The sequence below is a fragment of the Vipera berus genome, assembly GCF_964194415.1.
Source record: "Vipera berus genome assembly, chromosome: 6".
Taxonomy (NCBI): Eukaryota; Metazoa; Chordata; class Lepidosauria; order Squamata; family Viperidae; genus Vipera; species Vipera berus.
The window spans coordinates 32,399,427-32,418,323 of NC_138208.1; the positions used below are offsets into that span (position 1 = coordinate 32,399,427).

Genomic DNA, 18,897 nt, shown 5'->3' on the forward strand with positions numbered 1-18,897 from the left:
AGGCCGACTTGTTCGAATAGATAAGTTTTTAGATCACGCCGGAAGGAGCGAAGGTCGGGGGCCATCCGGAGTTCAGCCGGTAAGCGGTTCCAAAGGATTGGTGCACCCACCGAGAATGCTCTCCCCCTGGGGGTCACCAGCCGACATTCTCTGACCGGTGGTACCCTGAGGAGGCCCTATCTGTGGGAACGTACAGGACGGAGGGAAGTTGACGCCGGCAGTAGGTGCTCCCATAGGTAATCTGGACCCATGCCATGTAGGGCTTTGTATGTCATCACCAGCACCTTGAATTTCACCCGGAAGGCAACTGGAAGCCAGTGCAGCTCACGGAGCAGAGGTGTAATATGGGAGTATCGGGAGACCCCCAAAAGAAATCGTGCAGCTGCATTCTGTACCAGCTGAAGCTTCTGAGTGGTTCTCAAGGGCAGCCCCATGTAAAGAGCATTGCAGTAGTCTAGACGAGAGGTCACAAGTGCATGGGTGACTGTACGCAAGGCATCCAGGTCCAGATAGGGTCGCAACTGGCGCACCAGACGAACCTGGGCGAAGGCCCCTCTAGTCACAGCTCCTATATGATCTTCTAAGGAGAGCTGTGAATCTAAGAGGACACCCAAATTGCGAGCCTTATCTACGGGGGGTAATAACTCACCCCAATATTAAGAGATGGAATAATCTGAATTTCCTGACATGCCGGTATGTACAGCGATTCAGTCTTGTCCGGGTTGAGTTGAAGCCTGTTCCTCCCCATCCAGACCCGGACCGCTTCCAGGCAACGGGACATCACGTCGAGGGCATCACTGGGGTGGTTTGGGGTCGAGATGAAAAGCTGGGTATCATCAGCATACTGATGATATCCCACTCCAAAACCACGGATGATCTCACCCAGCGGCTTCATATAGATGTTAAACAGGAGAGGTGAGAGGACCGACCCCTGAGGAACTCCATAAATGAGAGGTCTTGGGGTCGATCTCTGCCCACCCGCTAACACCGACTGTGAACGTTCCAGAAGGTAGGAGGAGAACCACTGAAGAACAGTGCCTCCCACTCCCAATCTCCTGAGACGCCGCAGTAAGATACCATGGTCAATGGTATCAAAAGCCGCTGAGAGGTCTAATAGGACCAGGACAGAGGAACAACCCCTGTCCCGAGCTCGCCAGAGATCATCAGAGGGACCAATGCCGTCTCCATGCTGTGTCCGGGCCTGAAACCCGATTGGTACGGGTCTAGATAATCAGTATCTTCAAGGAACAGAGGAAGCTGATGTGCCACTATGCTCTCAACAACCTTCGCAAGAAAGCGAAGGTTGGAGACCGGGCGAAAGTTGTTTAAAACAGCTGGGTCCAGGGAAGGCTTTTTGAGGAGGGGTCTCACCACCGCTTCTTTCAAGGCTGTGGGGAAACTGCCCTCTTTCAATGAAGCAGTTATCACTGCATGGATCCAGCCTCGTGTCCCATCCCGAGCCGCATAAACCAGCCAGGAGGGGCACGGGTCCAATAAGGACGTAGTGGAGCTCAGCTTCCTCATGATCTTGTCTACCTCATCCAGAGTCACAGGATCGAACTCTTCCCAGATAACATCAACAAGACTGTCCATGTTCTCATCGTCAGATTCTGCCCAGTCGGAATCCAGACCGGTCCGGATCCGAGCGATTTTGTCCAGCAGATGTTGGCTAAATTCCTCGGCACGACCCTGTAAGGCAGGGGTGTCCAAACTTTTTTCAAAGAGGGCCAGATTGGATGAAGTGAACATGCTGGAGGGCCGAACATTTTTCCGAACATTCTTTGAACAATTGCAATTAAATGCAAATGAATTATTTTATGCCAAGTTAATTGCAAATGGCATACTTTTCATTTTATAACATTAAGATCAACTGTCAGCTGAGTTTTCACAATGTATTTTAAATAAATTTTAAAAAAAACTTACCTGCACTAATGTGAAGGCTGAAACTGAGATCTGTACTGCAGCAAAAAGGCTCGGTCTGGTACAAAGGCAGTGGTTTTGATGCGCAAAATGTCACGCAGATGAGAGTCACTTAGTCTTGTCCTCACACGGTTCTTATTAAAGTTCATAGCAGAGAATGTCTTCTCACACAAATATGTTGAGCCAAACAAGCTCAGCATTTTCTTTGCAAATGTCCGAATCTCCTGAAACCTGCCCTTATCCAGTTGGCGGTAAAAGTTCACAAGAGAGAGCTGTTGGTGACGACTGCGTAACTCACTGTCACAATGCAGGTCAATGAGCTCAAGCTGCAGCTGATCTGGAGCATCATCGGGGTCAACAGCGAATGGAGAGGAGAAAAGGCTGGTCTCCTTTTCAATAGCTGCAAAATCTTGAAAGCGCCGTTTAAACTCTCCAGCCAGAGATGCGATGTCTGCTGCATACCTGCTCATTTGCACACTGATATTGTCCTGTGAAAAACTGTTCATTATTTCCTGCAATGCTGGGAAATGTATGGTATTGGGCTGTGTTTGTGACAAATGCCTTTGGAAAAGTTGCAGCTTTGTTCCAAAGGCCTTGATGTGTGAATAAAGCTGGTTCACCACTGCATCTTTTCCCTGAAGACTTGTGTTTAGTACATTCAGATGCTTTGTTATGTCAACTAGAAACCCCAAATCAGCCAGCCAAATAGGATCAGATAGTTCTTGCATCGATTGTCCCTTTGTTTCCAAGAATTCTTTTATTTCCTTTCTGAGAGAGTAGAAACGCTGCAGCGCAGACCCTCGACTGAGCCATCTTACATCGTTGTGATATAAAACATCTTCATATTCAGCCTGGATGTCCAGTAGAAACTGTTTAAACTGGCGGTGGTACAGAGCTTTAGCGCGAATAAAATTAATAGTCTTTACAACCGGTTTCATAACATGATCATATTTGAGATATTTAGCACAGAGAACTTGTTGATGAATGATACAATGGAGTTTAATAGCTTTGCCTCCTTCTTCAATCACCTTGTTACAGATTAGGGTTGATAAGCCACTTCGTTCACCAGCCATAGCAGGTGCCCCATCAGTAATAATCCCAGTAATTTTGTTCCAGGGCAGTTTCATGTCATCTATTGCGGAACTAACAGCAACAAATAAATCTTTTCCTCTAGTTTGGTCCGTAAGGCTCTGGAGGTCAAGTAGCTCTTCAGTCACATTTATTTCATCGTCCACCCATCTCAAAAAAATCAGCAACTGAGCTGTGTCAGATAGGTCTGTGCTTTCATCACAGGCTATTGAAAAGAAGTCAAAATCCTGTCCTTTGGACGTCAACTGTCTCTTAATATCTGATGAAATATCTTCAATTCTCCGTGCTATAGTGTTACGAGCCAGGCAAATGTTGGCAAACTCTTGCTTCTTCTCGGGACAGATATTTTCAACCATTTTCAAAACGCACTCTTTAATAAAATCACCCTCAGCAAAAGACTTGCAATTTTTAGCAATTAACATTGCCACGTCATAGCTTGCCTTTGTGGCATTTTCATTTGACTCACGGGCTCTTGTGAGAAATCGCTGTTGTGACATTAAAACTGCTTCAAGTTGCTTCAACTTTTCACTGCGGTCACGCCCTGTTAGTTTGTCATATGTGCTATGTTTTGTCTGGTAGTGTCTTTTGATATTAAATTCTTTATAAACGGCCACAGTCTCTTGACATATCAGACAAACAGCGATTCCGTATTTCAGTGAAAAAAAATTCCACTTTCCACCTTTCCTGGAAACGGCGGCCCTCACTGTCAACTTTCCTTTTCTTATTTATAGTCGCCATTTTCTGTTTGACCTTGGAAGATGGAAACTGTGTTATTTGCTTTGACAAGGTCAGACTCTGGTAACAGCTCACACACTTCCACCACTTCACAAATTCTGCCCCGCCACTGCCTCACCTTCCCCCCTGCCGAGGAGAGAACCAGCGCCGCACGCCCACCCCTTGCCTGGCCTTGAGGCTGCTGAAGAGTAGAGGGTGCCCAGGTAGATGGTCACAACCAATTGTTTCTGGCTGACAAAAGAACCATTGCACAAAGGGGCTCTGAAAGGCAATTTTCTCGGCTGCCACATACCAAGGGCTTCACCTGCATTCCTGGTTAGCACTTGAGAGGGGACCAACCAGAAACATCCGGGAAGAATTCAAGCCGAGCCCTTTCCGTGCAGCAGACAAGAAAATTGCCACTCGGAGCCCGCCTGGCAACCGAGCGGTGCTCGCAGCGCAGAGAGAATCCGAGGGCGCGGCAGGCCCTTTTTCCCTGGCCACTGGGGCGTCTCCGGGGGCGGGAAGGCCGTTGGGGTCTTCCTGGCACCAGCTCGGAGACTCCGCCCGCCAGGCCCTTCTCCCGCTCGGCCAGGCCAGGCGCGTACCGGCAGCCTCGCTGCACCGGCACAGATGCCGCGCCAAGCCCGGGGCGGGGGGAGGAGCGTGGCGGTTCGGCCAGCCAGGAAAAGGTGCGGGAAGCAGAGGCTAACCCTCTCACTGCCCTCCCTCGTGTGGCAGGCCCTTTTTCCCTAACCCTCTCACCACCCTCCCTCGTGTGGCAGGCCCTTTTTCCCTAACCCTCTCACCACCCTCCCTCGTGTGGCAGGCCCTTTTTCCCTAACCCTCTCACCACCCTCCCTCAGGGCAAGGCGGCCGCGGACTGGTAAACTGGTAAAATTATTTAATCAAGATAGGAAAGTCTAATTTGCTACATCAAGTTAAATCAGTTGACAGACTGTCATTTTAAGACATGTTGGCTTAATGTTTCACTGCCATTTTGGTAGGGTATATTAGTGTAAGAGGCACTATTTTGTGGCTTGTTTTGATGTTAATGCCATCAACAAGTCACAAAGGCATTTCTATTAAAATATGGGCAATCTTTAACTTTCTCCAGTTCTTCCCTTTTGCTTCTGAAAAATTCCCAGGAGTGCCGTCTATTTTACTTCCTCAGGCTTCAGTCCCAACATTTGCTTTCACACCAACCCAAATTATATTCAATGCAAATAAATTAAAATGCAACTGAAGTGAAGTGTTTTAACTGCATTTTCCCCCAACTCTGGAAATGAGAACCTGGAAGAGAAAATTATCACTTCAAAAGACCATGTCTCTAAAACAGAGTAGACTCAATTTTTATCTTTTCCAGGCTGGGCTTCCTCCGCTAACATCTAGCTTCTGTAAACAGATATGTTTTCTGAACTTCTGCTTTCCCAGGCAAACCTGCCTCATCCTCCTCCTTAAAAAGGAGTTTCACTTAAAACAGTGAAAATTCTCATTATCTAATCACAGAGCCAGTTGGTAAACAGGCCCAAAAGATTCACTATTTTTTCCCCTTCAGAACCCACTCCTTCCTAACTACTCCCGGGGCGCCCGCTCCACGCTGCTTGCCGGCGGCGAGCGAGCGCGCGCTCAGGGCAAGGCGGCCGCGGACTGGTGAGTGAAGAGCGCTGAGGGAGCGGCCGGCCGGGCAGCGCTGTTGCCGAGCGGAGCTCGCCCGGGGCGCCTGCTCCACTCTGCTTGCCGGCGGCGAGCGAGCGCGCGCTCAGGGCAAGGCGGCCGCGGACCGGTGAGTGAAGAGCGCCGAGGGAGCGGCCGGCCAGGCAGCGCTGTTGCCGAGCGGAGCTCGCCCGGGGCGCCCACTCCACGCTGCTTGCCGGTGGCGAGCGAGCGTGCGCTCAGGGCAAGGCGGCCGCGGACCGGTGAGTGAAGAGCGCCGAGGGAGCGGCCGGCCGGGCAGCGCTGTTGCCGAGCGGAGCTCGCCCGGGGCGCCCGCTCCACTCTGCTTGCCGGCCGGCTAGCGCGTCCGGAGAAGTGGCCTACCTACCGAGAACAGGGTGGAGGACGCCGAGAGCACGAACTGGATGCAGTTGTAGCAGCGAGTCCTCCCAGGCTGGCCCCGCGCCTGCGCTGCTCGTCTTCCAGGTTTGGGCGGGAAACCTGGAAGACGAGCGGCGCAGGCGCGGGGCCGGCCTGGGAGGACTCGCTGCTACAACTGCATCAAGTTTGTGCTCTCGGTGTCCTCCACCCTGTTCTCGGTAGGGCTGTCCGAGGGCCGTATTAATCCGCCCCGCAGGCCATAAATGGCCCGCGGGCCAGACTTTGGACATGCCTGCTGTAAGGGATCCTCCTTCACCTCTTGATTAAGGAGGGAGCGGGTCACCCTAAACAGGGCGGTCGGGCGATTATCTGCGGATGCGATAAGGGTAGCAAAGTAATTAGACATTGCCCTCCTCAACGCCGCGAGATAAGACCTCGTAAAGGACCTTAGTCGCGATCGGTCGGATTTGGATCGGCTGGATCTCCAACAGCTCTCTAGGCCCCGTCTCCGATGTTTCATCTCCCGGAGCTCCGTAGAAAACCATGGAGCCCACTGGGATCTGCACCGGGTCAGGGGCCGCATGGGTACAACCCGGTCGAGTGCTTCTGTGGCTGCCTTTTCCCAGGCTTCCACCATGGCATCGGCCGAGCTATGAGCAAAGGAGGCAGGTGGGGGCCCAAGCGCTGTTTGGAACCGCCCAGGGTCCATTAGCCATCTGGGGCGGTACCATTTCGTTGGTTCAGTAACCCCATGACGGGGAGTGGCAAAGCGGAAGGTCAGCCGCAGGAGATGATGATCTGTCCATGACAGGGGTGTAACAATTGGGGAACCCCCACCCAGATCATCTAACCACTGTCCAGATAGGAAAATCAAATCGAGCGTGTGACCTCTTACATGAGTCGGGCCCTGGATTACCTGCGTCAGGTCCATGGCCGTCATGGAAGCCATGAACTCCCGAGCCAACTCAGATGATCCCCCCAGGGATGGTAGGTTGAAGTCGCCCAAGATCATAATTTGGGGGAACTCAACCACCAGTCCCGAGAAGATGACAAGAAGCTCGGCCAGGGCTGCCGCTACGCAACTAGGTGAAAGGTACACTAGCAGCAAGCCCAACTGAGCCTTAGGGCCACATCTTAGGAGGAGAGACTCACACCCGGCTATTTGGACAACAGTGGCCTCCCGCGGATATAGGTTCTCCCTCACCGCTACCGCCACTCCCCCGCCTCTTCCCTGAGCCCGAGGCCTGTGTAGCACCCGGAAACCTGGTGGGCAAAGATCCACCAAAGGGACACCACCCTCTGGTCCTAACCAGGTCTCCGTAATGCAAGCCAGATCCGCATATTCTCCCTCAACCAAATCTCGGATGAGAGGAGCTTTATTGGCTACGGATCTGGCGTTAAGATATAGAAGCCTGAGCTCAGGTGGTTGTTTATCTTCGCTCCCGGAACCACGGGCCGAAACCAGAGGGTCGGAGCGCATCACTGCTTGAAGATAGCGGGGATGCACTCCCGGATGTTGATGAGGCCCTCTGTTCGTACACCTACTGCCATTCCCTACCGTCGTGGGAATAGGTAATCCCACACCCCGCTTCGGGGCCCCGGGGGTAGCTAGTCCAAGCTCCATCTCAGCGTGATCAATCTCAGGCCTGGCCTGAATAGCGGTTGGTGGACACCCCCCAGTATCCAACCGAATCTGTAATCCCTCCCCTCTCCCTAACCCCACAAAAAAATTAGCTAAAAAATAAACCAGGGATCTCTTATTGGATTTGTATCGGAGGTCCCTGTCCCTGCCCAACCATCTCTCGGGGTCCCAATAATTGGGTCCATCATCAAGAGAAGTAGAGAAAGAGGCGGGTCGCACCCAGGAAGAGGGGGTACCCCTGAGAGCGAATAAGGCTGTGTTAGTATAGCAAAGGCGAGCCATAATTGTTCATAAGGTCAAGCAATAGGCGATTCCATGTTTGATCAGGAGGATTTAAAGTCAGAAAGTGGGCAGATATCCAGACCGTCAAACCAGCTCCACTGCCACTCAAGCTGGTTAAATCTCCGGAGCAGGTCAGCCACTGTCCTCTCATGACGGTTATAGGCCTGATCCGGTAAGCGGCTTGGAATATACGCCCAGGGTAAGGCATACCCCCATAGATCTCTCACCTCTAGGGGGGTAGCCTATGAAAAGTTTAAGCCACTCTCTCACAGTGACTTTATACCCGGGTCTTTCTGAGTCCTTTGGGGGAATGGCAGACAGAGGGATTGAGCAGCTATTGGTCAAAGGCAGAGCAGTCAGTTGAATAATAAAATGGAAAGGTCTTCCGGCTGCACATATTGCTTTCCGTATCAGGAGAGGGTTGGGTGATAAGTGTAACCAAAATCAGCTGGCTGAGCACCAACAGCTTCGAGTCCAGCATGCCCCATCATGATAAAGGAGCCATAAAACCAGAGCTCCCAGGTATAGTTGGCAGGACAGTGCTAGTTTAGATAGATTAAATGGACTAAACAGGTCCACATTCAGCTTGCCAAATCCTGTGACTCTGGATTTATTAGGGCAAGTAGGGAAAAAAATTAAAATCCCCGTAGTTCTTCCATTTGGTCTAGCTGGCCTCACGGAGCGCGAATGATGGAGAGATGAGCTGTGTCGCCCAACGGTCTGCGGCTCAAACTGCCTGCATTCCATCACTGGGCTGTGGATCTCAATGTCGGAGTGGCCGGGGCATTTCAGTTCTCCTCCCCGCCAGCCGGTCCAGACGTTGTTGTCATTTTCCGGATATTTCGGTGTTTTTTTTTTATTGAAAAGTTTTACGGTACATTTTATCCTTAACAATCCCCCCCTCCCCCCACCCCTACCTAACCCTCCCTATCCCTCCCCCCCATTCCCCCCTCCCCCCCCGACTTCCCAGAGCTAAGTACAAGGTATAAAAACAAAGAACAATCATAAACATCCATATGCTAACAACAATAAACTATTAATTCTATCGCCCTCTAGCTCATATAAAATGACTACAAGCAATATTAATATTATATATAAAAAAGACAAGAAAAGAAAAAAGAAAGAAAAACTTATTCAAATGCTAAATGAAACTTTTTAGTCCCATATTTGTTCTGGATATAATCAATCCACTTTTTCCACTCCATAATATAACGTTCTTGTGAATGATCTTTCAAGTAAGCCGAAATCTTTGCCATCTCCGCCAGGTCAGAAACCTTTAGAGTCCCATTCTCCTATAGTTGGCAGTTCCTCCTTTTTCCAATATTGACCTATTAAGAGTCTTGCTGCTGTAATTAAGTTCAACATCAACTTAGTGTCCACAACAGTAGCATCTGTAATTATGCCCAGCAAAAACAATTGCAGACAAAACTTTATCCTTTGCTTGAAGATCTTCTGTATATTCCACCAGATTTTTATCCAAAAAGCCTTAACCTTTTTGCAGGTCCACCATATATGAAAATACGTTGCATCTTCGCCACCACATCTCCAACATTTTGGCTGATAGTTCGGATACATACTTGCAAGCTTTTTAGGATCTAAATGCCATCTATAAAACATTTTATAAAAGTTCTCTCTTAGGTTTTGGACTTGCGTGAATTTTACGTTCCTCACCCAGATCTTTTCCCACGTGTCCATTGTAATAACTTCTTGAATATTCTGAGCCCATTTTATCATACAATCTTTAACAAGTTCTGTTTCTGAGTCAATTTCTATCAATGCAAGATATATCCGTTTAATATGAGCTGGACCCTGATTTCTAATTTGCTTTATCAAATTTTGATCAGTCATTGAGAAACCAATTTTCTGATCTTCTTTCCACCTGGCACGTAATTGAGTATATTGGAACCAAGTTTGAACAATCTTCTCATCTCGCAAGAGATTGTACGGCTTCAAACACCAGACGTTTCTTTCCAAGCTTAAGATCTCCTTATACGTAGTCACATCATGTTTGAAGCCAACATTTATATTTTCTATTGCATGTTTCGGGATTGCCCACAACGGCATCTTATGGTCTAACTTATGTCTATACTTCTTCCAGACTCTCAACAATGCCTGTCTTAAAATATGCACTTTAAACACATTATCTACCTTCTTATCATACAACAAATATGCATGCCAGCCAAATAACAAGTCATGGCCCTCAAGATTTAATAATCTCCCTTGTGTCAAATTAATCCAATCGCTTATTCCTGACAACGCAGCAGCTTCATAATATAATTTAAAGTTAGGCATTTTAACACCACCTCTTTCACGAGTATCCTGCATAATCTTAAGTTTAACTCGTGGCCTTTTCCCTGCCCACACAAATTTATTGATACCCCGTTGCCAATCTTCCAAGTTAGAGTCTTTTTTAAGAATCGGTATCATTTGGAATAAAAATAAAAATTTAGGCAGGACATTCATTTTCACTGCTGCAATCCTTCCCAGTAAAGACAATTGCAATTTTTCCCAACTCTCTAATTCTTTTTGAATTTTTCCCCATAACTTTTCATAATTATTTTTATATAACTTTGTATTTGAGGGTGACAAATACAACCCCAAATATTTGACCCTTTTAACAATCTCAAATCCAGTTAATCCTTCTAAAAGGGCCTTTTGCGATACTGTCATATTTTTGGCTAAAATTTTTGTTTTTTGCACATTAACCTTAAATCCAGAAACCTTCCCATATTGCATTATTATCTCCATCAGGTCCACAACAGAGTTTTCTGGCTGGGTCACCGTAACAACCAGATCGTCTGCAAACGCCCTCAATCTATAATCCTGATCTCTAATTTGAATACCCTTAATTTTTTCCGAATTCCGTATTTTTATCAATAATATCTCCAATGTTAAAACAAATAATAGAGGTGATAACGGACACCCTTGTCTTGTGCCCTTCTCAATATTGCATACTTCCGTTAGGCTATTATTTACTATTATTCGGGCAGTTTGTTTTTGATATAATGCCCTAATTGGTTGTAAAAATTTATCCCCAAAATTCATTTTATCTAAAACTTTCATTAGAAATTGCCAATCCAATTGATCAAAAGCTTTTTCAGCATCTAGAAAGATTAGCGCCGCAGGGATCTGGTTGTTCCTTTCCAAAAACTCCACCACATCAACTATATGCCTCACATTATTTTTCATTTGTCTACCACTAATAAACCCAGTTTGATCCCCATGAATCATCTGTTGCAAAACCCTCATCAATCTGTTAGCTAACACCTTAGCAAATATCTTGTAGTCCGTATTTAAGAGTGATATTGGTGTGTAGTTTTTAACTTGAGTAGCATCTTGATCTTCCTTCGGAATCAAAGAAATAAAAGCAGTTCTCCAAGACGGAGGCACCCTTCCCCTCCTCTGAATTGTCTGAAACAATTCCCTTAATGGCTTTATCAGCTCCAATTGTAAATTTTTGTAGTAGACCGCAGTCAAGCCATCCGTGCCTGGCGCTTTATCCGCCTTCAGTTCCTTAATTGCTATAAGAATTTCTTCTTCTGTTATCAATTGATTAATCTCCTCCTTCTGTTCTTGTGTGAGAACCGGGATGCTAGCATTCTTCAAATATACATCAATATCTGTTTCATTAATCTTCTCCTTAGCATATAGTTTAGAATAAAAATCCACAAAGGCTTCCTTAATAAGATCCTGTTGAAACACAACCTTTCCTTTGTATTCAATTTTATCTATATTAGAAGCCCTTTGTTTTTTCCTTAACCTGTAGGCTAACCACCTACCTGGTTTATTGGCATTGCAAAAAGTATTATGCCTAACAAACCGTAGATTAGTTGCCACCTGATCAGCCATCAACTTATCAAATTGTCCTCTTAGCAGGTTAATGACCTCCTTAATCTTCACATCCGATGGGTTCAAAATTAGGGCCTTTTCTTTTTCCCTAATTTCATTCTCCAGTTCTTTCCTTCTGACTTCCAAATTACGTCTGTATTTATTGTTCATGTATATCAACACCCCTCTCATGTAGGCTTTGCTAGCATCCCAAACCATATCCATAGAAGTATCCTTATTCATATTAATTTCAAAAAAATCCTTCATCTGCTTTTTACATTCTTCCACATTTCTCTGGTTTCTAAACAAATTCTCATTTACGCGCCAGGAGCGCCTATCTCTATTGTCCTTGTTGATCTCTAACCAAACTGGACTATGGTCAGATATAGTTCTTGCACAAATCTTTACCTTCTTAACCCTAGAAAAAAAGTCATTAGTCAATAATATAAAGTCAATCCTAGAAAAAGATTGATGTCTATCAGAAAAAAAGTATAATCCTTTTCATGTAAATGTGTATCTCGCCAAATATCTCGCAATTCCAGATCATCCTTCATTTCAAAAAAAGATTTAGGCAATCTAGCATGACTCGGGGCACGCTTAAAAAAGCCAGCTTTGTCCAGCTGTACATCTAGGACACCATTCCAATCTCCCATAAAAATAAAAGATTTATAATCCATCTGGGTAGTCTTTGTATGTAGTAAATTATAAAAATCAGCTTGTTGTTGATTAGGAGCATACAGTCCAACTAAAAGCGTTTTTTTGCCTTCTAACAGCAAATCTATCATATCTTCCTTGCTTATCTGCTTCGATTAGTTCCACTGTCAAAGTATTCTTAACATAGATAACCACTCCATTTTTCTTATTCATTGCAGAAGAAATAAATTGCGTGCCCAGCCTTGAGTTCAACAAATACTTTTGGTCCATAACCCTAATATGCGTTTCTTGCAAACAAATAACATCAGTCTTAAATTGTTTTAAATATTGAAAAACTTTCTTTCTCTTCTGTGGTGAATTTAATCCATTAACATTCCAGGTTAGAAACTTAGTCGCCATTCTTGGCGTCCCGAAGCTTCTGGAGCACGTCTGCCAGGACCCCTGTAACTTCCTTAGGCCGCGCCCCTCCCACAGCTTCACTGTACGTACGCTTTGGAGGTTCCATAACTTTCTGCTGATCTTGCTCTTGCTCTTGTCTCACTCATCTTAAGGCGGCACGCGTCATCCTCTGCTCTCCAGCCGCTGCCGATGAAACTGTAATTTGATCCCCTCCAGCACCATTCTCCTCTGTCTGTATTCCTTCAGCATCTTGTGGCTTTCCCTCGCCGTATCCCTTTACAGCTTCCAGAAGTGGTAGGGGGGTTGCTTTTAAAACTTTACTGTAAAAATCACGTGCCTGAGTCACTGTAACCAGACGATGTCTTTTACCTTCGTGCATCACCACCATGCCGACTGGAATCTCCCATCTAAACTTGATATCACATTTCTTAAGTTCCTGTGCAAGAAAGGCAAAATCTTTCCTTCTTCTTAAAATCTTTGGAGGAATCTCTTTTAAGACCAGAACTTCTTGCTCAGCAACCACAAACTTAGTATCATAAGCAACTTGAATAACTTCATCCCTAATTGCTCTCTTTGTAAAATAAACCACCACATCTCTAGGTAGCTTCCTCTGCCTTGCAATCCATGAGTTCACACGAAAGATTTTATCTATGCTTCCCTCAATTTCAGATACTGACTGGCCCAGCACCACTTCCAAAGCCTCGGAGACCAGCTGCTTTAAATCTTCTTTAGGATTCTCTTTTAAGCCCCTGATTCTGATAGCAAACTCCATCTGATGGTACTGAACAAGGCTCAACTCTCCATCCATCTTATCCCTTATATTTTCATTCTCTAATACCTTTACTTCTAATATAGAGTTCTTTTGACTAAGATCCTCCACTTTTTCATCCAAACGTTGCACGCATACAGCCACACTTTCAATTGTAGACAAAATGTCTGCCCTCATTGCTCTAAACTTCTCTTCCATCTTCTCCTCCAGTTTCTCCTCCAGCTTTTCCATCTTTTCATCCATCATATCTGACATTGTGAATGCTTTTCAAAGGCATCCTGTAAATCCTTAAGCGTCAATGCCGGAGCAGGTGCAGGAGGAAGCAAAGCTTGCAACGAGGTCTGTTGCACCGGGGAAGCCCCCGCACTCCGGAGAGTTTTGGAAGTTTTAGTCGCCATCTTCCCCCACTTTCACTTGTTGCGCACTTTCACTTTAAAACTATAAAATCCATTGAGCTAGAGAGTAGAGATAAAAGTCCACTTCACCTTGACCTCCTGTACCGCTCTGCCTGCACCTTGATACTCAAGAGTCTTTCCTTCTGGCAGGGGTGGTTGCTAACGCTTGGCTCTGCTCCAAAAATCACGGAGCAGAGACGCTGCGCAGCACGGAGCTAACCCAGGCTTCGGGGGGGCTCAATCCTTCAGCCGCCCAAGCTTTAAGCTCAGGCGGCCCCGGAGAGCTCAACCCCTACCTGGGGCCTCACCCCCTCCTCTTCTCCCGAGGAGGGGGCTTCCGATCCACCTAAACAGCTGTTCGGCACTGTTTTCGATGAATCAACAAAGCTGCGGAGCGGACAGCCCGGAGATGGCTGTCTTCAGCGTCGCGTCACCACCGGAAGTCCCCCGATATTTCGGTGTTTCAAGCGTTGTTCTAAGCTGCAGCTCCATCGGCTCCGAAAATCAGCTGATTGGCGTTATGTGGATTGCAGCTCTTCCGGGCCTTCCAGGGTCTTCCAGGCTCTTTAGAGGCCGTTCCGAAGGTCGCCGGAAATCTCGGAGCTGATTTCTGATACGGAGGGCTCTGCCGCTGCTGAAAAAGCGGCAGCACAAAATCTTCTTCTGTCTGCGTGTTTTAACCCCAATACAGAAGGTAAAAACCTCTGTAGGGCTCCTAGGATCGCCTAAATAGCTGGAGCTCTTCGTGGAGCTCAGCCAAGTACGTCCGCCATCTTGGGCATGCGCAAAGAATTTAGGCAAGAAAAACTAAATGCACAGGTATAATATAGGTACCTTGCTCAATAGTAGCAACTGTGAGAGGGATCTTGGAGTCCTAGTGGACAAGCCAACACAGTGCTAGGCTGCATTAACGGAGAGATAGAATCAAGATCATGTGAAGTGTTAATACCAATGCCTTGGTAAGGCCACACTTGGAATACTGCATCCAGTTTTGGTCACCACGATGTAAAAAAGATGTTGAGGCTCTAGCAGGGTAGGGCTGAGGAATTCGTACAGTATCTGCAGGACAAAATCGCTCAGATCCGGACTGGCTTGGACTCCGACTGGGCGGAATCCAGCGGAGTGGTGAGGGCAGGTATTGATCATACCATTTGGGGAGAGTTTGACCCTGTGACTCTGGAGGATGTGGACAGGATCATGCATAAACTGAGCACTACAAGTTGTTTATCTCTACCCCAAGCCAACCCAGTGATGCCCTAGACGTGATGTCCCGGTGCCTGGAGGCGGTGCAGGTCTGGATGGGAAGGAACAGGCTCAGGCTTAATCCCTCCAAGACCAAGTGGCTGTGCATACTAGCATCTCGTATTGTCCAACAAGTTCCATCTCTTTTGATGGAGGGGGAGGTATTGCCCCCCTCAGAAAGGGCTCGCAACTTGGGTATCCTCCTGGATTCATGGCTTAATTTGGAAGATCATCTAACGGCCATGACCAGGGGGGCCTTTGCACAGGTTCGCCTAGTGCGCCAGTTGTGCCCCTTTTTGGATTGAGATGCCTTATGCACAGTTACCCACGCCCTCGTCACTTCTCGCCTGGATTACTGCAATGCTTTTTACATGGGGCTGCCGTTTAAGAGCACCCGGAGGCTTCAACTGGTGCAGAATGTGGCCGCGCGGGTGCTTATGGGAGTATCTTGGTACTCCCATGTCACACCACTCCTGCGCGAGCTGCATTGGCTTCCAGTTACCCTCCGGGTGTGATTCAAGGTGCTAGTAATAACTTTTAAAGCCCTACATGGCTTAGGCCCGGGGTACTTGCAAGACCACCTGCTGCCATTGTCAACCTCCCATCACCCGGTTTACTCCCACAGAGTCGGCCTCCTCAGGGTGCCGTCGGCCAGGCAATGCCAGCTGGCAACCCCCAGGGGGAGAGCCTTCTCTGTGGGCACACCTACCCTCTGGAATGAACTGCCCCCAGAGCTGCGGACGGCCCCTGACCTTCGGTCCTTCCGCTGTGACCTGAAGACCTGGTTGTTCCAACAAACGGGCCTGGACTGACTACGTTTTTTGAATTTTACTGGGTTAAATTGTCTCGTAATTATTGCACTTATTGTTTAATTCTTTTTTAAAAATTTACTCTTATGTTTTTTATTTTTTATTGTTGTGAGCCGCCCTGAGTCCTCAGGGAGAAGGGCAGCATACTGTATGAACTAATAAAATCAAATCAAATCAGAAAGAGTACAGAGAAGAGCAACAAAGAGGATCATGACTGGAGGCTAAAACATATAAGGAATGGTTGCTGCAATTGGGAATGTCTAGTCTAATGAAGCCCCTTTATGGATTAGTGCCTTGTCGCGGCAAAGGGGCTTTTGTAACTCAATCAAGCTATGAGCTATGCTGGCTTCTGGTGGTGACGCTGTGCCGATGACGGCTTTCTTTTGGCCGCCTGTCCTGGGATTTCGTGAAAGCGCGCCAAGACAGCGAAAATCAGCTGTCCCGCGGCTTGAAAACCCCCCCTCAGGAGAAGAGGGGGAGGAGAGTTCTCCTCGGGTAGAGGTAGAGCTTCCCTTGACCCCCTTAATTATTTGGGGGTCGGAGGGTGAGAGCTCCCTTGGAGCCCGAGGCTTTCTCCGTACCCAGGACACCTTTGCTCCGAGCTTAGGAGTGAAGCAAGACGCCGCATCCACATCTGCTATTTAAAGTGACTTGTGAGTAATTTAAAAGCAGACAGAGCTGACCAGGAGAAGTTAAAATTACAAGTGCTGGAAACTTTAACCCGGGGAGAATTAATCTTCTCTATATTTTAATTTGATTTAAAGGGGAAAAATGGCACCGGATTGCTGTTTCTTTGTGTGAAAGTACAGTGTCAAGAAAAAGATACATTTGGCAACAAAGTTTAAACAACTTATAGGACTTTGTGTATTCAAGAGTTTTTTCTTTTCTAAGAAATAATTCTCACAGAATATTTTTTTCTTTTTTCTGGGACTTTTTTTTACTTTTTTTTTAACTGCTGATTTTGTTGAAGGGGAACTGGATTTTTACAAGCAGAAAAATGGCTTCAAAGCGTTTGGGAATTTCTGCTGTTTCTAAAAGTACAATCTCCTCTCCTGTAACACAACCTGCAGTACAATCTACAGCTAAGCCTAAATCCCCTCCACCTTCTCCCCCACCACCAGCATTTATGCTTAAAGATATTCAAGATGCTTTGAAGCAAGCAACACAAGAAATAAAGGAGGAGATGGCTGATCTCCTTGACAGTAAAATGAAGGAGGAGATGGCTGACCTCCTTGAGAATAAAAATAGAGAGATGAGGGAAGACATACTGCTTGCACTTCAAGGATTGGCTACACATATTGAATGCTTGGATGACCGGGTGGATGAAGTTGTGGAAAATACTGAAAAATTAGAAAGCAGAGTTGTCAAAGTTGAAAATAAGATCGATAGAACAGAGGACAAAGTGACCATCTCACAATATAGAGACATGGAATTTACGTTGCAAATAAGAGGACTAGAGGAGGATCCACGAGAAGATTTCCAAGGGGAGGTTGCAAAAGCTATAGCTCCCATTTTGGGATATAAACCTGAGGAGTTATCAAGAGAGATGGATAAGATATTTAGGGTCAATTCTTGGATTGCGAGGCATAAAAATTTATCCAGAGATGTGGTTATTTTTCTAGGAGATCACATCGAAATGCAATTATTCAGGCTTTTTACCAACAGAGATTCCAAATTGCAGATCAAAATATTATAATCTTAAAAGAAATACCTCCAAAAATTCTTAGAAAAAGAAAAGATTTTGCTTTTTTGTCTGAGGAGCTTAAAAATCGACAGGTCCAGTTTAGATGAGAGATACCTATTGGAATAGTGGTGAATTATGCAGGGACACGATATAGAATTAATACAATTTCAAAGGCAAATATATTAATGCAAGTTTTGAAACAAATGATTCATAGTGATCAGTCTGGATTTATAACTGGAAGTTATATGAAATATAATGTAAGACAAATTGTTAATTTAATTGAGTATTTGGAGAAGAACAACCAAGTCCCTGCGGCATTGATATTTTTGGATGCTGAAAAAGCTTTTGATCAGTTGAATTGGCATTTTTTATTGAGGGTTGTTAATAAAATGAATTTTGGGGATAAATTTTTACATTCTCTTAGGGCTATATATCAACAACAAACTGCACAAATTATAATTAATGGGGGATTATCAAAGGCATTTAAAATTGAAAAAGGCACAAGACAGGGATGCCCCCTATCACCATTGTTGTTTGTTTTAACATTGGATATTTTATTGATTAAAATTCGTGAATCAACTATAATAAGGGGAATAAAAATAAAACAGAATGATTATAGGTTAAGAGCTTTTGCGGATGACTTGGTTGTGACATTATCTCAACCGACTCAATCGGTTATAAACTTGATGGAAATTATAACTCAATATGGAAAAGTTTCTGGTTTTAAGGTAAATAATAATAAGACTAAAATATTATCTAAAAATATGACTATGAATGAAAAGGAAACAGTAAAATTGACAGGTTATGAAATAGTGAAAAAGGTTAAATATTTGGGAGTATATATTACAGCCTCTAATGTGAAATTATATAAGAATAACATTATGGCTAAAAGTACAAAAGGATTTAAATAATTGGAAAAAACTACAATTATCTTTGCTGGGGAAAATTGCAGCTGTTAAAATGAATGTTTTACCAAAGTTTCTCTTTTTATTTCAAATGATACCTATATTGAAAAAGGATGCTAATTTGGATGAGTGGCAGAAGGGTATTAATAAATTTATCTGGGAGGGGAAAAAACCAAGAGTTAAACTTAAGATTTTACAAGACGCACAGGAAAGAGGAGGACTTAGGTGCCTAATTTGAAATTATACTATGATGCGGTGGTTTTGACACTGGTTAGTGATTGGCTTAACTTAACAAATAAAAGAATACTTTATCTTGAGGGATGGGACTTATTATATGGGTGGCATGCATATTTAATTTATGATCAAAAAGTTGACAAGGCTTTTAAATCTCATATTTTAAGAAGTGCTTTATTGCGTGTCTGGAAAAAGTATTATTATAAGTTAAATTACAAAATACCAATTTGGGGGATTCCTAGACACGCGATAGAGGGTGTATCTATGGGTGTGAGTTTGGATATGATTTCTTAC

The 18,897-nt window shown here is 45.4% G+C and overlaps 1 protein-coding gene across 1 annotated transcript; it reads right to left on the minus strand.

Moving 5' to 3' along the window:
• Positions 1-1,928: 1,928 nt before the first annotated feature.
• LOC308669742 (general transcription factor II-I repeat domain-containing protein 2-like) lies at positions 1,929-3,365 on the minus strand (the record flags this gene model as incomplete). The annotated part of the gene is made up of 1 exon (XM_081330617.1): positions 1,929-3,365. The coding sequence occupies one exon, from the start codon at positions 3,363-3,365 to the stop codon at positions 1,929-1,931; it is 1,437 nt and encodes a 478-aa protein (XP_081186743.1).
• Between the last annotated feature and the right edge of the window lie 15,532 nt (positions 3,366-18,897).